This window comes from Scylla paramamosain, chromosome 18, assembly GCF_035594125.1.
Source record: "Scylla paramamosain isolate STU-SP2022 chromosome 18, ASM3559412v1, whole genome shotgun sequence".
Taxonomy (NCBI): domain Eukaryota; kingdom Metazoa; phylum Arthropoda; class Malacostraca; order Decapoda; family Portunidae; genus Scylla; species Scylla paramamosain.
This window is the reverse complement of record NC_087168.1, coordinates 15,441,779-15,465,126: the sequence shown is the minus strand read 5'-3', so window position 1 is coordinate 15,465,126 and position 23,348 is coordinate 15,441,779. Positions and strand designations below refer to the sequence as shown.

General features: G+C 45.2%; 1 protein-coding gene across 1 annotated transcript; it reads left to right on the top strand.

Annotated features, from left to right (window-relative positions):
- Window positions 1–6,197: 6,197 nt before the first annotated feature.
- On the top strand, window positions 6,198–23,003 carry LOC135109365 (putative neural-cadherin 2). The gene is made up of 26 exons (XM_064020756.1): window positions 6,198–6,450; window positions 6,938–7,101; window positions 7,627–7,782; window positions 8,009–8,185; window positions 9,080–9,268; window positions 12,037–12,250; window positions 12,365–12,573; window positions 12,922–13,082; window positions 13,305–13,467; window positions 13,955–14,140; window positions 14,989–15,281; window positions 15,525–15,912; window positions 16,024–16,305; window positions 16,812–16,912; window positions 17,003–17,164; window positions 17,245–17,436; window positions 17,855–18,033; window positions 18,128–18,317; window positions 18,415–18,524; window positions 19,026–19,154; window positions 19,357–19,554; window positions 19,807–20,093; window positions 20,483–20,837; window positions 21,016–21,146; window positions 21,335–21,554; window positions 21,920–23,003. The coding sequence occupies exons 1-22, from the start codon at window positions 6,198–6,200 to the stop codon at window positions 20,088–20,090; spliced, it is 4,380 nt and encodes a 1,459-aa protein (XP_063876826.1). The 3' UTR covers window positions 20,091–20,093; window positions 20,483–20,837; window positions 21,016–21,146; window positions 21,335–21,554; window positions 21,920–23,003.
- Window positions 23,004–23,348: the final 345 nt, after the last annotated feature.

Below are 23,348 nucleotides of genomic sequence, written 5' to 3'. Positions count from 1 at the left end.
TGTGTGTGTGTGTGTGTGTGTGTGTGTGTGGACAGAGGTTATTATGCACTTTTTTTTTTTGTTATTTTATATTATGTATTTTTATGTATTATGTGCGCATTATTAATTTTGTTGTATTATGTATTATTTTGCATTGTGTATTTTGCTTATACTCATATCACTGGTTTTCCTGTCTCAATAAACTAATTAACTAATTGTGTGTGTGTGTGTGTGTGTGAACATTGTCGAGGAACAGCGTTGTGTTTGAAACATACCATCCTCTTAAACCAAGTAATTGATATTATAATGATATACGATATTGTGCAGTTTTTGTATTCATTCCGTTGCTTTTCAATGAGTGTTTTTTGCCATAGGGGCTCCAAAAATACGTATGAAAGAATTTGGTTACAATATCAGTTACATTATTACAGTAGTCAGTCAGTTTGCCAGTTTCCGAATTGGCAAATGTGTTGACTGTGTTCATCCTTTGGTGGGCCACGCATCCTCAATGGAAATCACTACGCATTCAGTCCTTTCTCGGCCTCAATGGAGATCACAGGGCATTCAGTGTGGGAGCCTTGACTTCACCTATTCCACCAAGCACAAACTTCCGAAATCACATTCACGAAAACACAACTGTGGCGGTCCAAGAGAAAGATGCCATCATCACCACATTGCACAGAACCACCAGATATAGCGGTCTTTTTTTGTTGTTTTTTCTTTTTTGTTTCCACAGCTACAACTGTCCTGGAATAGAACTTTGTGTGTCTGTGTGTGTGTGTGTGTGTGTGTGTGTGTGTGTGTGTGTGTGTGTGGAAATGTCTGCTGCAAACCTTCACCCACGTCCTCCTGGCGGTGTTACAATAAAATTCAGATGGGACTCGGGAGACCTGCCTCCCACTTCCTCGTCATTGTTTTCACCTCCCGTGGTCACCTTTTGCTCTCCACGCACCGCACGAGACAAGAAAATATTCCCACTGGTCTCCTCATTTATGAACTCATGAAACGCATGCAGAATCCACGCTCCTTTTCCTACTGTTGTTTCTTTGCTCTGATGTTTCTCGAGGAGGGAAACTCGGAACTTTTACATGCAGCAAGTGAAGCAACTGTAATGAGCGGATCAGTATGCCTGCAGCGCTAATTTTTCAGGCTTTATATTTTCTTCTTCTTCTTCTTCTTCTTCTTCTTCTTCTTCTTCTTCTTCTTCTTCTTCTTCTTCTTCTTCTTCTTCTTCTTCTTCTTCTTCTCCACTGTTCTTGTCCTCCTCCTCGTACCTCCTCCTCCCCCTTCTCCTTCTTCTCCTTCTCCTTCTCCTTCTCCTCCCGCAGTACGAGCTGGTAGTGGAGGCGTTGGCGGGCGAGGCGAGAGGCGAGGCCCGCGTAGTGGTGAAGGTGGAGGACCAGAACGACCACGCCCCTGTGTTCCTGAGGGCGCTGCACGAGACTCAGATCACGGAGGAAGACAACAGACACCTGCCCAAGGTCATACTTAAGGTCAGTTTGCTTTAATTTGAGGTTGTATTAACTGTTCAAGTATTCCACATGTCTAATCACGTGTGCTTCTATTATAATTTGGTGGTTGTTTTGTTTACATGTTATAGTGGCTTGTATGAACATTGTGAAGTTGTATTACGCAAATGTGCGCTGTGTTTTTATTATATATCTTAAGTATAGGTAAGTAGAGGTGGAAAGAGGAAGATGTGTTTCATACAGGGACTGCCACATGTTGGACTGATGGCTTCCTGCAGCTTCCCTTATTTTCTTACTTTTTTTTAGTGTAAAGACTGTGCATGGAAGAGAAAGTTGAATAAAATATCTTGTTAATTGAGTTATTTGGAAACATAACCGTTCTTATTATGAAGCCTGCCACAGTTGAAATGCTAAAAAAAATAAATAAATGAATAAAAAGTAAGGATGCAGAAACCTACAGAAGGTACAAAATATAGTTTTTTAATCTCTTCTTTTTGTGGCTGTACATTTTCAGTTGTTTATGCTCCACGAAGTTTCACAGTTTTCAGCTCTGCTCTAATACATTTTCTTTTTTTCGAGTTCACTTACTATTTTTTTCAACGTTATCCTCTTACCACCACACACCCTTCCCCTTCCCTCGCGCTTCCCATCGCCGCTCCCCCTCCGCCCCGGGCCTCTCGTAACACAGTCAGCAGGGGCGTCCCGAGGGAAGTCGTGCCATTATTTATGCTTCACAAGACTCTCGGAGCCTCGTTGACCGTCAGCTGCCAACACAACCCAGCAACAGATGCGCCCACTCTTCAGGCGGCGCCCTCCTCCACCCTCCATCCCTCCCTCTCAGCACTAAATCACCCTTCCTCCTAACACACCTTCACCCCTCCATCCTTCTTCCGCTTCTCTCCTTTCCTTCTTCCTTCCTTTTCCTCTTCTTTCGCCCGTGCTATGCGTTTTTCTTACTGTTCCCTCTCTTCTTTCCTACAGAAGGTAGAGAAGGTTCCTTCCTTCTCTTTTTCTCTCCCTCGTGCCTTCCATCCTTCCGCAGCCGGTCGTCAGTTGCGTCATGGAACAAAACCCATATCTTTTGCTCTCAACAGGACTAATTTCAAAGGCCACGAGATGAATTAATCCATGGATGTTTTTTCCTATAAATAATTCAGAATCTTCATTAAACTAACATAAAATTCACAAAAAAAAAAAAGATTGAAAATCCTAATAGATTCCACTAAAAGCTGTTAAAAATACTCAAGACGCTGAAAGGTTTGAAAGTACGGTCCTGAATGGTCTAATGTGGCGCCAGTCCCTTTGTTGCTGCTGGACATCGGCGTGTGAAGCAGATGCAAGTGTTGGCAGCGCATCATTTCACGTCCCCTTCCCTTCCCCTCTATAGAAACACTCCTCACCTCTCCCCAAAAGACAATTATAAGTGATAGAAATAGAATAGAGAGAAGTGGAGTTCGCCTACATCCTCTCTCTCTCTCTCTCTCTCTCTCTCTCTCTCTCTCTCTCTCTCTCTCATCTCTCTCTCTCTCTCTCTCTCTCTCTCTCTCTCTCTCTCTCTCTCTCCCCCCCTTTCCCAGTCTTTACCTCTTCTTCCTGTTTCCAGTTTGCGATGCAGCGCACGTGTCCGGCGGGAAAGTGTTGGAGTTGTTTTCGGTTAATATTGTTTTCCGTTCCCCCCGCTGGCTGCCTCGCTTTTGCTATTCATCCGCGTTGTTCCTGCGTAATGTAAAGCTCTGCACCTGTTAGCATTTTTCCGTTTTCTCTTTTACTTCCTCTCTTTTTCATATTCTAGTTTAGTTGTAGTGTGATAGTTATGATTCTCTCTCTCTCTCTCTCTCTCTCTCTCTCTCTCTCTCTCTCTCTCTCTCTCTCCTCTCTCTCTCTCTCTCTCTCTCTCTCTCCCATCTCCTTCGGAAACGTTTCGGTCTCTCACCACCACTATTTTCAAAGGCCACAGAAGTTATTATCCGGGTTCTCAAGAGTGTCTTCCCTCCCCCGAATAACGTAGGAATTATGTTATTGTGTCACTAAAATCATAAAAACAACTTAAAAAAAAAAAAACCGTGTAATTTCAACTACGGCATTTTAAAAGTAGTGGAAAGGCGGGACGGAGTGTTTCAAAATATGGTCCTCTCCTCTCCTCTCTCTCTCTCTCTCTCTCTCTCTCTCTCTCATCTCTCTCTCTCTCTCTCTCTCTCTCCTCTCTCTCTCTCCTCTCCTCTCTCTCTCTCTCTCTCTCTCTCGTGCGTTCCACCTGTTCCCTGTTTCCTTGTCATGTTCCTCATCCTCCTATTTCGCATGTCCCTCCAGAAACCATTTTTTCTCCTCTCTCTCTCTCTCTCTCTCTCTCTCTCATCTCTCTCTCTCTCTCTCATCTCTCTCTCTCTCTCTCTCTCTCTGTCCCGTGTTGTGTATTTTTTAGTCGTTCTTTTCCCTTCTCCCTCGCGTAGGTGCTCGGCGTTCCCTATTCTTTACCTCGGCTGAGCGGGCGAGGAAAGTTATTTGCAGTGTTTTTTTTATTTTTTTCCGTCATACAGAGAAAAGAAGGGGAAAAGAAAAGACAAGAAAAATGTACGTTCCAGATTATCCTTTTTTGCTTTTCTCCTGCGTCCTATTGGAACAGCTAGGGAGAAAATATACACTGCAGTTTCTCATACAGTCTTGAACAGTATTTTGGATCACTCCGTTGGGTAGCATGAATGTACGTGCAATAAGAGAAAAGTGTTCGTTCGAGATTATCTTTTTTTTTTCTTTTCTTTTCTCCAGCGTCCTACTGGAACAACTGGCAAAAAAGTATATAATAGTTTCTCATTGGTATAGTCTTAAACAAAACTTTTAGATGACTCCTTTGGTAGCATGAAATATACGTACAACAGGATTACTGCACCCAGCTTACTCTTCGCCTGTTATTGCACTGAAATATGAGGTGTCTTCTCGTAACTGTCACTTGTGAATAGTGTGATGGATGTGTTGCGTCAGGTTTTACGTGCGTGACCTGAGTACCCTGATTGCTTGCTTTCTGTGGTTTTGCTTCAGGTTTTGTGTTTAATTTCCACTTGATGCCCCTGAGTGACGCCGAAATGTGTGGGAAATTAATCAAACAGTATTTTCATAAAACTGATCGGTATTTCTCGAGCTGCACATTGCCACAGTGTTCAACTCGAGAGTCCCTGCAGTGGTCCAGAGACAACACTTAAACGTTTCAATAACCTCGCTTGACTAGTTTCAAAAAGCTTTCAGTGGAAGTTATACAGATTTTCAAGGATGTTTCCAGCTGGTCTTCAAATCTGGATAACCCTGCTCAACCAATAATGACTTTTGTAGAAAAGTTTATTCCGCAGTGGTCAAGGAATAAGTAGCACCTTCTTCCTCTCTATAGCAAGTGACCTGAGGCATTTCTAATTGGTCTGCAGATCTGGACAGTCCTATTCAACAAATAATGATTTTTTTTTCTAGAGTGATTTGCTTTGCAGTGGTCGAGGAATACATATCACCTTCTGCTTCCCCACAGCAAGTGACGGCGGTGGACGGGGACGCGGGTCGGTTCGGGAGCCTGCAATACACCATCTCTGGAGACGGCATCTTCACTAATGGGTCGCGGCCTTGCTTCTCCCTAGACACTGCCTCGGGCACCGTGTTGCTGCTGCGGGTGAGTTGTGTGCGGGGCATCGAGCGAACTAAGGAGAAGAAGGATCAGACTCGATGAATTAGTAGCATTAACACCTCAGATTGCTTAGTCTTGAGTTGTTACCAATGGGAATTTTGATCATGTTTCTTGATGTTTCATTATGAATCCCTTTCTGACTCTCCAGGGAAGCAAAAGGGAGTCAAAATGAATAACTTAAGATTAAAAGACAACGCCTCTGGTAAAACAGTTAGCCAAGGGTCAGTGACAGCCGTCAGGAAAAGTGAAAATTAGTGCTTTACAGTTCAGTAAAAACATTCCCGATGACATTAGAATTGCACCTAAGTGATGAGAGGGGATGGCAAGAGTTCACAGCGCTTCTGTGTTCGTTTTTTTTTTTTTTTTGTGATGAACAGACACTCTCTCTCTCTCTCTCTCTCTCTCTCTCTCTCTCTCTCTCTCTCTCTCTCTCTCTCTCTCTCTCTCTCTCTCTCTCTCTCTCTCTCTCTCTCTCTCTCTCTCTCTCTCTCGTCAACACGTACAGTCTACCATGTTCTTTCTTCCATCATGATATCCTCTCCTTCACGTCATGGCCTCGTTGTCGCGGCGCCAAAACTTTCACTTGGTCAATCATTCTTCAGCCTCTGGACCGCGACCCTCCCCACGGGCGGGCTCAGTGGCGCCTGCGGGTGACGGCCACGGACGGGGAGCTTGAGGCGCATACCGACGTGCGTGTTAACCTAAAGGACGCCAACGACAACGCACCCTTCTTCCCCTCCGCACCACCACCGCCACTGTCTCTGAAAACATCCCCGTCGGTAATTACAGCAGGATGAATTTACATGACTCCAAATCCGACTGGTCATGGAATGTAAAGTGTGGATGGTGTATTCATTATTCCTCAGGCACGCTGTGTACAGGGCTGGGGCGACGTGTATAGAGGACAGCTGTTTGTTCTGCACGCCACTTCTGTATACTGCTGTTTTGTACCATTTCCCGTTTGAACACTCATGAATTCGTATCAGTATGTGACATGATATTCTGATTAGTATTTTGATGACACACACACACACACACACACACACACACACACACACACACACACACACACACACACACACATGATGCTTCCCTCCATCGCAGGATCCTCGGTGACGCGCGTGACGGCCACAGACTACGACGACCCCGAGGAGGGAGACAACGCCAAGGTGTCGTTCTCGCTGGAGAAGAACGCGGTTGACGAGTCCACCGGGAGATCCATCTTTGCCATCGACAGCGAGCTGGGCGTCATCACCACGGCGCTGTGCTGCCTCGACCGGGAGAAGACCCAGCGCTACGTCCTGCAGGTGGTGGCGACGGACGGCGGCGGTCTGAAAGGTGAGACGCATGAGTGATTAGTTGGTTGTTGTTAAGTGTACCAGTTGTGTTTGCAGCGTGGCAGGCCAGCATTCAGAAAGGTTTTGTTCTCACACCATGACTTTTCAATGGCCACGGAGATGATTAGCCGGAGCTCTCAAGATTGGTTCTCCTGTTCATAATGTAGATACTATATTAATCTGCCACTAGAAAACACGCTTAAAAACCCTTGTCATTTTAATTAGAACCATCTGAAAGCAGTCCAGGTGCGGCCCAAGTGTTTCATAATATATCTCGACTGGACCATATTCCGAAACACTCCTGTTCCGCACCTCAGTTACATTCAAAAGACTAATTGAATCAGCACAGGTTTTTATGGTTATGGTTATAGTGAATGATTAGCTAGCTTTTACATTATTGATTCCAGGAACACTCTTGGGAACTCTGCTGGTTACCTCTGTTGCTTTCAGTGATGATGAGAGATGCTCATCCGGATTCTCTTTCCCAGGCACAGGGACGGTGGTGGTGGACATAAAGGACGTGAATGACGTGCCGCCGAGATTCTCGCGGTCTGAGTGGACACTGGACGTGTCAGAGAGCCTTGGCCTTGACCGCGTGCTGGCGACACTCACGGTCGTGGATCCAGACGCCACCAACGACTTCGCCTTCAGGGTAACCAATTAACTAGTTTACTGTCTCCGCTCCTCAAGTCGTGTATATTTTCTAGAGTTATATTTCAGTTTCAGCCGTAATTGTCCACGCCTTCCATAATTGGATTGCTTAAGAACATAAGAACATATGAAAATAAGGGAAGCTGCAAGAATCCATCCGGCCTACATGTGGCAGTCCCTGTATGAAACTTTCCCACCTATTTCTACCTATCTTCCTCATTCATGAATTTGTCTAGTGTTCTTTTAAAGCTTTCAGATTACGGAGTCCATTCCATTGATCTGCCACTTTATTTTAGAATCAGTTCCCTCCTATCTCTTTCTAAATCTAATTTGAAAAAAGCGGGAAGGAATGATCTCTCTATATGCTTCCTTAAGATCTGTAGTGTGTGCTGATAATGTATGATTCTTGTCCATAGGAGAATTGGCATGGTCTCCAGAGACTTACACTTATCTTGATTCAGAAAATATTATAGGCCTCACGTGCAATAGGTCATAGCGTGGTGGGCTGAGTGTGACGTTGCTGCAGGTGGTGCCGGGCAGTGGGCGGGGCTGGCAGATGTTCCGCGTGGAGGAGGGGGCGGGGACGGTGCCGACTGGAAACCTCATGTCCGTGGAGCCGCTGGACTACGAGGACCCCGACCACCGCCAGGGCTTCACCTTCAGAGTGCAGGTCACGGACAGGGTGAGTGAGCTGTAGCCTTGGATGTAAGCAGTGTCATGAATACTTCCCTGGCGTGGTGTTTAGTGATAATGAGGTGAATTGGGTCTATCAAGTGGTGTAATTCTCTCTCTCTCTCTCTCTCTCTCTCTCTCTCTCTCTCTCTCTCTCTCTCTCTCTCTCTCTCTCTCTCTCTCTCTCTCTCTCTCTCTCTCTCTCTCTCTCGTCGCTGTCTTCCCGGCGCGCACAGGGAGAGGAGGGGTGGGGGCGCAGGCAGCACGTGGCGGAAACCTGGGTGAGGCTGAGGCTTCTGGACGAGAACGACAACGACCCAGTGTTCAGTGAAGACCTCACGCGCCTGGTTCTGCCCGAGGACACACCCAGGGGCTCCTTCCTCGCCTCTTTCACGGCCCTCGATCCGGACAAGGTGAGCTGCGGCGACTGCTGGTTCTTTTGACTGTATTCATTGTCTTTATTGCTTCGATATTCACCTGATGGTCCTTTTGACTGTATTGTCCGTGTTGCTTCGGGATTCACCTGAAGATTTGTGGTAACATTACTAAATTAAGTGAAGAGAGACGAAGCGAGAAAAGAAGGCAGATGAACCGAGGAAAAAACAAGAAGAAAAATGAAATGGAGAAAGAAATATCCAGTACCTTTAATAGAACTAAATTAATTATGCATAGTTGCAAGAATGACTTATTCATCACGATTGCAGTAGATGCCCGATATTTTAGCTGATTTGCAACACTAGAAGTCACTGGGATACCGTGCACATCTCCGCCATACAGTGATATGTGGTGTGGTAAACTCTGTCAGTAGAAGTATACCGCAGGGAAATATTGGGGGAGCTTAGAGAAACATCCTCAGTCAACAAAGAGAGCTGTATGAAATATGAACAGTAGTCCCGTGGCCACAAACCCGCATTTCTTGGTGACTTCATTAAAACCAACTGATATTTCTTAGGAACCTTGCTGACGAGTAAACAGGAAAACCGGTACATTAATATACGGAGATAAGTAAATACGTAAACATAAAAACCAGTTGACATTTCTTTAGACATCTTGCTGACGAACAAACAGGAAAACTGGCAAACAAATAGAGACAGAGGTGAGTAAATACGTAACCAGTTCTCGGAAAGTGAATCTCGCTGTACTCGCTGCATACTTGTTGCGCTTCACTTTTAGGCTTATGATCACCGCATTGTTTTCCTGGCCGCAGGGACGCCGCGTGTTGCGCGATGTGAGGTCTGTGCCAGCCAAATGCCGGTAATTAATCGTCGGTGCAAACATTTCAGCCGCTCCCTCTCCCTCCCACTCAGGGCGGACAGAGCCGGGTCCGGTACGAGGTGGATCCAACCAGCGACCCCAGCCACCAGTTTGTTGTGGACGAGGCGGGAGCGGTGCGTCTGGTGGGCAGGCTGGACCGGGAGGCGGCGGACACCCACAGTGTGTTGGTGTGGGCGGTAGACGACGGGGAGCCACCGAGGACCGCCACCGCCACCCTTGCAGTAAGAGTCGCGCCATGATGGACCAAAGTTAGGGAATGGTGACCTGAAACATTTATGCATGTGTGTTGCGGAACTTTGCATCGTGTGCGGTGAGTGATTTGAGTTCTTTTCACGTGCCAGTATTATTTATATCAGGAAAATACGAAAACTAAGATATAAGCAATACCAGAAACTAAAGCTTAGAGAGACACCAGCCTTGGCCGTCGCCCTCTCTGACTGATGCCCTTTCCTTACTCTCCCTTTAGTCCCTTACTTCTACTCTCATCTCAGATACGAATAAGTCTACAGCTAGATAACAGTTGCACTTGGATAAATTGAAAGATCCGCCAAATGTGAAGCATACAACATGTAATACTTGAGCATCACACTAATGTATACACGTCCAACACTGACATCACAAGATCTGGTATTCAAATGAACCTGAAATGTGTCAATTTCGGAGATGGAGTTTCAGAGAGAGAGAGAGAGAGAGAGAGAGAGAGAGAGAGAGAGAGAGAGAGAGAGATGTTGGGGCAAGAGAGGCAAAGCAAGATTAAGCTCCATAAACAGATACTCGTAGCGTGAGAAAAGTCAGAAAAAGAAGCTAATTTACTTTTTTTTGAGTGGATCCAATACTCCCATTTCGAGAGAGTTAAGTCGCTGCAAACAGAAGAAAAAACAGGGGGACAGAGTGTTCCAGAGTTTAGCAATGAAATAGACTAGATGCTAAAATGTTTTTCTTGCATTATTTGAGTGAATGAAATAAAGGTGAAAAAATTTGAAAATAGGAGCAGTAGTAGTAGTAGTAGTAGTTGAAATAGAAGGAAGGAAGTAGAATTACCATCATGATCAATTTAATTATTTTTCTATTCATTTGCTTATTTGCCGTGATTTCATAATATCACGAACCAATTTTGTCCAGTCGTTCATTCCGGCATTTACACGAATGATCATCCGGCACTGTGTAATCAGCGAGATCGTTCCGCTCCACCAATCGTCTCCATCTCACACGGCAAGACGGGTCAACAGATGGAGGTTGGGAGAAATACTCTCTTTTATGTTGCTTAAGTTTCTTATTTTTCAGTTCCATAATTTCAAAAGAATTTTATTTTTTATTTATTTTTTTACTAAGAAATTTTCGTCTTTTTGTCCATTTCCGGAAGTTACGAAAGCAAGTGGAAATTTTTGGCCTCAGAAATTTTATATACCATCACAGAAACGGTGGGATGGTTTCAATAATCGCATTTCATTTTAGACAAAATTTATAGGCAAAATCTACACTTCATTAATTCTTAGAAACTTTTTAGGCCAACATTTTCTTCTACTTTTCTTATTCCTAAACTGTAATTTAAAATGAATTTTTGTATCATAAATTTTAGTCTTTTTTTTTTCAGGTTCAAAAGAAATAGTGAAAAAATTCCCTATCTGAAAAAAAAAAAAGACTGATAAGGAAATGTTCCTTGGTTAGAGGGCAGAAAATATGCAAGCGTTAAAGACCATTTTGACATGACAGGGATGGTGAGTAGGTAACAATCATTCACTTTAAACATTTTTTTCTGGCGTTTTATTGCTGTGGAAAGCGGAGTGCACCAAGGACTTTAGAGAGCGGGACTGGGAAGGTCACGTTTTATTTCGTCATCTATTATTTGAGCCACTTCAGTAAATTACTGCGGAATCTTGCATCACCGTCTTGCCTTCCCGGCCTGCGAGGAAGGAGGAAATAAAAGGAGGAAGGAAAATAGGAAAGATCAACGAAGGAGAACCAAAAAGCGAACCACTCTGGAGGAGGAGGAGGGGGAGGCATTTCATCATCATCATCAGTAGCAGGAGCAGCAGCAGCAGCAGCAACAGCAGCAGCCTCTTTACGTATTCTACAGCAGAACAAAGACCTCTAATCTCTTCTATTCATCCACGCCTTCTGTCTGTCTATTCCAGCCCATCCCAGCAAAACCTATCACATTTCTTCATATATTTCTCTGTCTGCCTTGCCTTCTTTTGCTCTTCCTAAGTTACCATCTATTACTTTTATCGACCCATGTATTCCTCGAGCCATTTCAGTGTTCACAACGCTGGGAAAATTAATTGGAGACTAGAGTAGGTCCTCTTTTTCATCAGCTATATTGCTCTGATGGCGTCATGTTTCTTAATTTTGGGTCATTTTAAGGTAGAGCCGGTAAAGAATGTAGCGTGGAAGGGACGGCCTGCCTCACCATCCCCGCGCTGGTGCAAGGACGGGAATTAAGCCACGAGGAAATAAAATTTTGTAAATAACTTGATAGTGAGAGAGACATCGCGTAAAAGTAAGGCGAGAGAAGAAAGAGACGTTTGTAAAGGAAGACAAGAGAAGGACAAAGAAACGAGTAATGACTGCAACTTTGAACGTCAATAATAAAATTACACCTTTTTATTGCTTCCATGCCGTGCGTGGCCAGGCTTAGATCAATGCTACAAGTGACTCATGTCTATACAGCTGAGAACAAATGCAATATATTTTGTGTCAGTAATGTTAATTTTTTTTTATCCTGCACCGAAATAGATAGTATTTTATGGAAATAGTCCTAGTTTGCTAATTTTTAGACAGTAATCACTTATTTCTGAGCAATATTTTTTTTCCATTCATGATCGACACATCGAAGGGATTAGCAATGAAATTAAAGAACTGAATTCATCTAAACCTAATCCAACCGAACCTAAAGTAACCATTGGATGAAAACGTTAATGTTATTTCATTATTATCCAGTAGATACAATCATTGGAAGCTTTGGTAAGAAACGACGAAACTTTGGCAGATAAACGTGACAGATGTGAATGACAACCCGCCATTCCTGTTGGAGCCTCGCGAGGTGCGCGTGACGGAGAACAGTGAGGCTCAGCTGGTGGCGCGGGTCAAGCTGGGTGATCCCGACGACTGGCGGCAGGGTCACGGGCCACCTTTCACCATCGCCCTGGATTCCCGCGCTCCGCCCCACGTCACCGACAATGTCAAGGTCACGCTGGACAAGAGTGAGTCACTGGAACACTAAAAGTTAGCTTCATATATTGAAATCCAGCTCCCTTACATCTTCAGAGGAAGCAAGGCTCGTCTCCCTGGTTGATGCCTTCATTTGTTTGGTACAGGAGGGGACGACGGGCGGGGTGTGGGCGTGGTGTGGACGCGGGCGGCGCTGGACCGAGAGGAGCGTTCTGCCCTGCTGGTGCCTCTGGTGGTGGGCGACGCCGGGTGGCCGTCCCTCACCGCCACCGTCACCCTCACCCTGCACGTGGCAGACCTCAACGACAATCCCATGGCGCCCGCCGCCAAGACCGTCACTGTGCACACCATGCAGGTCTGGTCCCCACACATCCTGCTGCCATCTTCTCCACCCTATTTTTACAGGTTACCACACACACACACACACACACACACACACACACACGCGCGCGCGCGCGCGCGCGCGCACACACACATACAAACTTTGTAAGTCACCACTTCCAAACATCCTTGACACACTCTGCAGGTCACATTCTGCAGGCCTCACGCACACCTTGTAGCTCAGTCCCCTCCTGTATGCACCCTGTTCGTTAGTTCCTCTTTTTCACTTATCACTCAGTTGCGGTCTTGAGGATGAACAAGATGCTCCCGGTCTCTTGGCCAACCACACTACTTAGCTGAACCTCCCTCATGTCCCTCTCAGCACCGGGGATCGGCAGTACCCTTGGGACGCGTGTACGTTCGGGACCCCGACGACTGGGATGATGTCGGCAAAAGTTTCGCCTGGAGAGACCCACAAGCCGGTTTCTTCCTCGACACCTCCAGCGGCCACCTGACCATGGCGCCTTCCACCCCGGATGGCAGGTAATTAAATCCACACACGGACCACGAGTGTTTTGGGGAATTGCTTTGGTTTATCAAGGTATTCATTGTACATATACGTAGGTCATTGTAATGCGAAAGTAAACAGTAAATTGAAATAATTCTCCATCAAAAATATTACGTGTATGAATTAAAATGGTTGAGCAGACAGCATGCAATAGGACTAATCATCTTCACATTGGTCCACCTGCGTCCCCGCAACAGGTACCAGCTGAGGTTCGTGGTGAGTGACAGCAACCAGGGGCAGAGGGACGTGGAGGCCAATGTGACAGTCCACGTGAGACTCTTGAACAGGAACGAAGTGGTCCACGCGAGCCCCGTGACGCTGGCGGCGGGAAGTCACAGCGTGGTGAGGCGCGGCACCAAGGTGAGACACGGGAGGGGGGAGGTGGGGGGACAATGCTTTCGTATCTTAAAGCGATCCGTTGACGAAGTATTGGGAATTATGGCAATTACCTCAGCCTACTGATTTCTAAACAATGATTTTACTTCTCGGCAAAATATGACGCCTTTTCATATGGTGATCTACACAATGATGAGGTTAACAGTGAAATTAATGGACTCAATGAATCTAAATCTAAACTAACCTAACCCTCAGATGTAAACACTAGTGTTATCTCAGTGTTATCCGAAATATTTACCACATTAAAATTATGAAGGTATCTGTGTCTACGTCTCCGTTAATTACAACATGAAAATACATTCGTTTGTCTGAGAAACGACGGAAAAGAAACTGTGATAAAAAGTGAAAAAGAAAAAATTAATAAGCATCAAATAGTTATCGTGATCTCTACATACCTGTAAGAAAAATTAATAAGCAAAAAATGGCATGATCTGTAATTTTGTTCCTGCAGGAGGGACTGTCGATGCTGAGTCGCCTGATCGCCGCCGTGCGACCGCTGGTGGGCGGGGCAGATGCGGCGGTGCGGGTGGTGTCTGTGCAGCCCCTGGAGGAGGCAGGCGCCCCGGCAACGCGGGTCTGGCTATCAGCCGTGGGAATTGCCAACTTTGATTACATCTTACTGTATCACATGAAAGAGGTGAGTGTTACTTAAAGAGAATATATCAGTAATGATGATGATGATGATGATGATGATGATAATAATAATAATAATAATGATAATAATAATAATAATAATAATAATAATAATAATAATAATAATAATAATAAGAGGAGGAAGAAGAAGAAGAAGAAGAAGAAGAAGAAGAAGAATGATAATGATAATAGTAATAATAACAACAGCAGCAGCAACAACAACAACAACAACAACAGCAACAACAACAACAACAGCAACAACAACAACAACAACAACAACAACAATAACAGCAGCAGCAGCAGCAACAACAACAACAACAACAACAACAACAACAACAACAACATCAATAATAATGCAATTCCATTCTCGTGCTTCTCCGCGCTGCTCCATGGCATTGCTTCACACAGTCGCCATCTGTCCACATTCAACATCATTTTCACCACAAGATTAATTATTATCATACTGTTACCTCAGGAACATTTTCATTTCGGCAGGTGCAATCAGTTCATTACGTAATATTTGAGCTTCTCGTTGGATTTCCGGGAACATAATCTTCATCAGCTAGCAAAGCCTCGTATCATGAAGTTACATACGTGAACTCGTACAGGAATTACATGCACTGGCTACTCTCTGGATGCTGCTGTATTTTAGACTATACTCGTCACTTTATTCAGCAAATCAGCGTTTCTTGAACACATTGTTTGTTTTTATCCTTTGAGTTTTAAAGTTGGACAGATCCATATTTTATACCCCCTGAAGAGACGAACATCCGCGTCTATCTAAGCACTGAAATTCATTCTTTGTATTAAATTTTTACCTCACTTTATTTTCCTCTCTTATTATTTGTACAGCTGAGCGAGGCTTTAGGTATCAGCATAAAGGTGGGCGTGGTCACCTGCAGTGAAAGCGCCACACCCCCATCAGACGTGGCGGCGGAGGAGAGGTGTGTGGGCGGCTGCTGGGTGGGCCTTGCTGATGACTTCAGTGTGGTGGACGCCCTCTCCTCGACGGTGGTGGGGCCACGCATGGTGGTGCGGGGCCCCTGTGGCTGCACGAGCGCCGCCACGCCTCACCAGGCCGCCTCCTGCTCCCCTGACACGTGTCTTAACGGCGGCAGGTGTCTCGGCACATCCTCAGGCGTCAGGTGAATATTACGAGGGTTGGAGCTTTCAAATTATGTGACTGAAGAGCATCAGACGAACAAGGAAACAAAAATTGATAAGTATACGACCGTAATTATGATAATCACAAATGGTCACTAAAAAGGATCATAGTTATTGTTCTATACAAGTCTTCAGATCCACAGCCTTGGCCACGTGTTGGTTCTATCACATGTAATTCGATCACACATTCCCTCAGTAATCACTTGACTTCTCCTCCCTTCCAGGTGCATCTGTCCTTATGGCACGTGGGGCTCCCGTTGCAAGGTACTCTCCAGGCACTTCGAGGGCGGTGGTGGGAGGCAGGGGACTGGTATCGGAGCCACCACAGATGGTGCCTGGGCGTGGGTGCCGCCTATCCCTCCCTGTGCTGAGGTACACCTGAGCTTGGAGGTTCTGAGCACAGCGAAAACAGCAACACTGCTTTATTCTGGCCCACAGGAAGGTTCTGACCATGGCACAGGTATACGTGACCTGCTGCTTCTGGAGCTGCATCAGGGACGGCCAATGTTACTGCTAAACCTTGGTGAAGGCCCTGTCACTATCACCCTGGACGCCTTGCCCTCCCTGGCAGACAACACGTGGCACAGGATAGACCTCATCTGGAGAGACGAGGTGAGGCCAAGTGGGCCCCTGAATGATCAGACTGTGCCCTTGCCCACACACTAACGCACACACATGCGCGTGCAGGTGTTATTGGTTATCAGTACACTTTATCTGTGACAGGTAGTGGAGATGATCGTGGATTTGTGTTTAGGAAGTAGCTGGGACGAATCACCCGTGCCTTCTTTGGGACCTGCCCTCAACCAGTCGTCCACACCTCTCCGTCCAGACACACATACTTGTAGGAGCGTCACTAAACTGCCAGGGAGTGCTCGTGTCCTCAACACAAGTGGGGTGCTTCAGGTGGGCGGCTTGGTGCCTGCAAAAGTAGTGAGTGATGGTGCAAAGCTGCCACGCCCGCCACACTTCCGCGGCTGCATCAGAAACATCAGAGTCAACGGCAAGGTGAGTGTGGCATATTAGACATTCTCGAGCAGCAGAACAGTTTGTAGACATAACATGACACAGTAATGAGTGTCTTTTGGCTTATCCACTACCATTCTCTCCTGCATGTCCATGATATGCAGATCATGCCTATACTGCCTGCATACTCTGACAACATTATAGTGGTCTCAGGAAGATTCCCTTAATGTCTATCAGAGTCAAATTGAGGAGACAGTTGATGCTCGGCGTGAGTGGTGTCTTGCTGATTGATCATTCATTGTCTTGTCCTCTCCTCTCTTCCTCGCGATTCTCGGCAGCAACCTTTGTTTGGTGAAAGCGAATGATGTGATGAAAAGGAGAAGGAGGATAATGATGATGGTGATTTTCTTAAACAAATTTTTAACGAAAAAAATGGGAAAGGGCAGTAAAAAAGAAAAAAAAAACTATTTTATGAATTTTAAGTTAGGTAATGAAAGATCTGGATAGTAAAAACAAGCTAACACAATGTAAATATTATCCTGTGACAGTTGATTGACCTTGGTAGCAGCGTATTGGGTCAGGCCAGCACCCCAGGATGCCCCGCTGCAGACTGTCTCGCCAACCACGTCCTGTGCGGCCTCCACGGCAGGTGAGTGGTGCTGATGTGGTGCTTTATGTCGTACCTTCACATGTTGCACTGGGAAACACATAAGCGTCTGTTTTTTTCCATGTGCTGCAGGTGTCGGGGGTCGCCGGGGTCACTGCGGTGTGAGTGCCAGCAGGGATGGGGCGGCCCAGGCTGTGCCTTGCCCACCACGCCCGTCACTTTCCTCCCCAACAGTTATGTCAAGCTGGCTCTCTCCTTCTCTCCCCTGGCCTACACCACCTCTATCACCCTCAGGTATGTGCTGCTAATCTCAGGCTGCTATGTACAATGTGTGTTTTCCACTCTCTAATCCTATCAGCCACTCCCATCAACAGGTTCCGCACCGTGAGGAGGAGAGGCGAGCTGGTGGTGCTGTCATCACAGCATGGGCGGGACAGCTGGTCTGTGCAGCTGGTGGGTGGTCGCCTGTGTGCTGTGCTGCGCCTCCACCCACGACCCCCGGCTTCTATATGTCTCTCGCGGGTCGTCCTTACCGACGGGCGCTGGCACTCCCTCTCTGCCACCAGGTGGGGCATCTGTCACCGCCCGGGTAGGAATGTCGAAAAATTCTGGCGGGGTGACTTTGAGCCTCTGTTATTAGATCTCTTTTCGAGTAAAACTTATGAAGGAATGTTACTGTTTTAATTGTGATTGCTTTCGCAATCTAATTTTTTGCATGTTTCCTCTTAGATCAATTTCAGTGGTTATGTACATGCCCCATGATGGACTTACTTCTCATTGAAAAAAAAATTAGTCTCAGATTCATCTCAGTCAGGGAACAGTGGAGATAGGACTGGTACGGAGAAAATAGAGTAAATGATTGCTGAAAGTTGCAGCAATAGGTAACTCACTGAAACAGCTGCCTTTAGTTGTCTTCCATTCCAAGTAGGTCCTCTAGTGGTAGGAGGATGATGGCGTGTATTGAGCAGCGGTGTTGTGGGACAGGTACGGCTCAGCAACCTTCCTGGTGGTGGACGATGGGGATGGCGACCTGCACAATGCCTCGTTATTGCTGGAGGGACAACAACTCCTAGAGGTGGACAAACAGGAGGGCGTCTACGTGGGCGGGTCTCCTCGCTTTCAGAATGCTGGATTTCTCAGTATCCACGGAGATTTCTTTGATGGTTAGACGCTCACATAATATACAGCACTCAATCAGATAAAAGAAAAGTACCGAAAATGAGCCATGACTGACAGAACCTTTCCTTCCTCACTCAGGCTGCATTGACGACCTGCGCATCTCAGGCTGCAGTGTGCCACTGCCGCCTGCTGTCAACAGCACAATATGGGGCCAGGCAAGTGCCTTCAAGGGCGTGCAGGAAGGCTGCGTTGCTGCACCATCTTGCACCAATGTGTCTTGCACACCGCCGCTATCCTGTGTCGACACCTGGAGGTCCTACCATTGCGGGTCGGTTATACAAAACTGTAGACCAGTGTGATTCTTTAGTATGTAGTGTACGTGATGATGGAAGACCAATGTGGGTAACACACCACCACTGCTGCAGGTGTGGCGAGGGCCGCGTGCTGGGCAGGAGTCGCCTGGTGTGTGAGGACGAGGACGAGTGTGCTTGGCGGCCGTGTCTCAGCGGCGGCTCGTGCTTCAACACTCAGCCAGGTGATATTCATTGTGCAGTGCACCAGGTGACACCCTTCGCCACGCTGGTGTTGCTTCTTATCATAATTTCTAGACATCATGTGTTAGCAGTGTGCTACAGGGTATTTTCAAATTTCCTTTAAGAAACTCGATGTTTGACAGTTCGGAGATTCGTTGAAATAAATCACTGTTCTTGTTTGCTCTATACGTATATCCCCGCATGGTAGGAAGACATCACCTGGCCGCATTCTGCAGTCAGGTTGGAACACTCTGCCACCATATTTTTTTTTTTATTTTTTTTTTTTTTTTTTGCATATCATAAAAGACACCTTAAAGGGACGGAAAGATATCCTTTGTATTTTTGTTTTTAAAATGAGACAGCCTTTTCTCGTCCATCCCTTACATATCAGCCTGATACAATGATAGACGTTTCAGAACTTTAAAAATCATAATAGATACGTATGGACACCACTATCATAGACTTATAATGCAAGAGTCCAGTAATAGCTCTCCACAACACAGGTTACGTGTGTTCCTGCCCGGCTGGGTTCAAAGGACAGCACTGCCAGCTGCCCGAGGTGGGCCACACTTCCCTCCAGCTGCCCATGGGGGTTCTGGTGACCATAGCAGTGTGGTGCACCTTCCTAATGTGTGAGTAGAATTGTTGTGGCCAAAATCCATGGAAGGCTTTTTAGATTTTGAGTGAGGCAAGAGTTGTAATTTGTCTCACATGGTTGTCTTGATAATATTAGTGCTAGTACGTGCATGAGATGGATGTGCCATGTTGATATTTTAACAAAACAGTAAAGTTAAGTTCAGCGACAGTCTACTTACTGCTTCATCTTCCTGGCAGTGTTGTTGTGTGCATTTTTACTACATCGCCGCACTGCGCTGCGCAGGAATCTGGCAGAAACTAAGGGCCACACGACAGACTGTAAAGATGAATCGTTGACCACGCACAGCCAAACATCCAACCTGATGGAACTGCAGCTGTTGAAGCCCCCGCCAGCCAACGGCCAGCCCGCCTGGACCAGGAATCCCAACATAGCAGGTAACAGAAGAGTTAGTTACCTGTGAGATAATAACAGTGAGAGTTTTGTCATCCTTGCAGGTTATCCCTCATAAAGCGTGTTATTCATAGCTGATGAGTTTCATCCATTCTTTCTCAATCTTGGACTTATGTGTTGAATTTTAAATAGTGCCCCACAAGTAAAAGGATTAAAAAAAAAATCACGAATTCCTTGTCACTTCTCCAGTATTGCACATAATGTTGTCCGAACCTTATTACACAAACATCGCTAAGTGCGGTGCTGTGGTTGCCTCGGTGCTGCAGACGTGGACGTGCTGCGGGTGGACGCGATGACGCCGGTCAGCAACAGGGAGGAGGCGAGTGAGGGCGGCGGCAGTGTGCGGACTTCGCCACACCTACGGGAGAACACCCAGGGCGGGAAAAGAAGGAGGATCAGCAAAGGCAAGCATGAGAGTACGCCACCTACAGGAGACGACCTGAGAAACTATGCTTACGAGGGTGAAGGTTCCTCCCCAGGATCTCTCTCTTCTTGTGAGTGTTCGGCGAAGGAGAGATGACGGGTAACTTTTGGAAACATAATTTATTAAATTTAAGTACAATTTAATTATCTGTAATGGAACTGCAAAGTGTTTTGTCATGATAAGTGTCTTATTTTCCAACATATTAAAAGTAACATGATACATTTTCTACTTTTTTATTTATTTTATTTATTTATTTATTTATTTATTCATTTATTTATTTATTTTTATTTATTTATTTATTTTATTTTATTTATTTATTTTTTTTTTTTTACAAAGTAAATAAGATGTCAATATACAGCCAGAAGAAAGTGAAGGTGAGGACACTGGCAGGCTAGCTTGACGGTGGGATGTGGCGGCTATCATTCCTTTACAGTATGTTATGGTATGAAACACTTCAAATGTGTCATGACTTTTTTTCTCCTTTTAAGGTGCTGCAGTATAAATCGCCCTGGTGTGGAATGGCCGTGAGGAGCGGCGGTCAGTCCACCCGCGGCAAGGCGTTCCCACCAGGGATGCCATCTTAACATGGCCATTGACCAGTCGGCGGATGGCGATGAATCCTGCTCATGAAAATAGAGGATAAGGGACTTAAGAGATTTAATGTATATTGATATGACACACGGCCGATGGTAGCAGCCTGCATGCCCACCCTGTGCTGCGGCGTGATCTTTCCTGGTCGAAGTGTCTCCTGGCGAGTGCGACGCAGCCTCAGGTTCCCAATCCTGCGGGCTGCTCGGTCTGTGTGTCGTGTCCTCGTTGCCCTCGTGGTCGCCGTGCCAGATGGTGAGGAGTCCCCAACACTACAGTGTATTCACTCTTTATGTCATATTTCCCTCAGTGAGAGGAAGTCAGGTAGACCAGTTTCAGCTGATCCATCTTAATGTTAATATCTGTCACTATGTCATCGCATAGTACCCAGTGTTCAAGGAAATAGAATGCCTAAAGCTCGTTCTTTATACAGGGTTGCTCAGAATGCATCAGAAGCAGACATCGCCGGGTGGTGCGGAACCTCGAAGGCAGCAACTGTCACTGAAGGAGGAGGATCCGTGCGTGCAAGGAGATGAACCAGCTTTGTACTGCCCATCAGCCATAGTACTGCCTTTCCTTCCTGTTACTTTTATCTGAACATTAGAGTGAGCTGTGCCAAAGTATGAGTTTGCAATGCAAGTGGTTTCGTTTAATTTATTCAGTATTTTAACTGCAGCTAAAAAGCTATGTCTTAATTAAAAAGGCAATTACATCATTCTTAAGTAACTACTCACATTCATTTCTTGGCATAGGGGACAAGTCTCGTCCCTGTCTGTTGGGCTGCACGGTGCTCCACCAAGCCAATGGCGTCTGTGTGTGGGATTGGAATGTTCTGCTCAAGCCAGCAATGATTCCAGCTGTCTGGCAGCAATCCTGTCCGTAATCTAACCTTCCCTCAGTCGCGGTCTCACCGAGATGAAGTAACCCCGCCAGGTGAGGCTCCCGAGCCTCGAGGATTCTTGCACCACCAAAGTAAGTGTTATGATACGTCTCGTATATTTAAAAGAGTCTAGTACATCTTACATTTTGACCAGGAAAAGAATATATTACTACTTTGTAGTTATAACTAATATCTTCCATCACAAAACAATGCTCCTTTAGTACTTATTTTCAAATATTAATGGATAGAGCGAAAATAGCTTCCATATGGTGTTTCTTGCCAAAGTATTCTGAAAGGATGTGAATGTTCATTTTCAGTGAGTTATCGTTGCCATTGTCAGTTATTGTTTTTTTTTAATTATAGCTTCCCAAAGTTATTTATTCTTATTTTTTTATTTTTTTATTTTTTGTTTATTTATTTATTTTTTTTTTTTTACTGCCGAAATCTTGGAAAGCAGACAACAACGCACATTCCCAGATGTCCAAAGAAACGAGCCATGTGAGGGGAGACATCAGGCAACACAAAAAGATATGTAGGTGTCCATGCGCACCAACGACCGCTACACGGAGGCCAGCGACAGACGGACTGGGAGGCTGTGCGGCAGGGATGAGGGGCGTGGCTGGTTCGCTCCTGCAGTGGAATCTTCCTGTAGATCCTGAGCCTTGAAACGGTATCAGAAGGATTCGTTAATGTTCCTCTCAGGATTATTTCTTACCACACACACACACACACACACACACACACACACACACACACACACACACACACACACACATCTGGGATAGACTAAAGAAAGAGGTGATAGAGGAGAAGAATACACAACATCTGAAAAATAAAAACAAATAAATAATGATAAACTGTTGGACAAATAAAATGATTGTGCAGACAAGAACACACAGCTTTAGGTCAACGACACACAAACGCACGCACTTAAAGTAACATCTACACATTTTTTTTTTCTTTTGTACCACGAGAATGAAAAAAAATATCTGTTTAATTTCCAATCCCAACACACACACACACACACACACACACACACACACACACACACACACACATCACGATACCCTTGGCAGATCCTCATTGATACCTGACTGTCCTGCCCTCCTGAAGCCGGTATCTCTCCTAACACTGTCATTGTTTTGGTCTGCTGTCCTTTCCTAAACCTCAGCCTTATTCCAGACAGATAACCGGAGCAGACAAAATAATATCGTCTGAGAATTATTCTGGGTTGTAAATTGGAGGAAAGTTAGGTTAATAAATTTCTCTTCGAATTTCTGATGTGGATTGATTTCATGCAAGAGTAGCACAGCTGGCTGAGGCATCAGTATTGTAAGGAAGGATTTGTTATTTATTTATTTATTTATTTTTATTTATTGTTTTCTTATTATTTGTCTAATTTCGTATTAAAAATGAACTATTTATGTGTGTGTGTGTGTGTGTGTGTAATGATTCATAATCTATTAACAAAGAAAATACATCTTGTAAGTTTCTTGTTGATAATTTTTGCTACGAATGAAAATAAAGATTATCTATATAAACATGTATTTTGATAACACCATTCCACAATGAAGCACTTGAAGGTTGAAGCAGAACGGGCGAACCATCACACAGGGAGGGAGAATTTGAATGCTTTGTACAACCACTCATAATTTCCATTCACATTAATCCTCTTATATAAGCAGCCTGCGCAAATAAAAGTTCATTAAGAGATACTGATTTAAGAACCTCTCTCTCTCTCTCTCTCTCTCTCTCTCTCTCTCTGGAGGGAACATGATAAGGGCGCCGAAGTGGTAAACACTTTATCTATTGTTAATACTCCATGAAAGTAATACATTAATAAACGAAAATTATAAGCTTTCAACCTAACAATATATACTACTGAT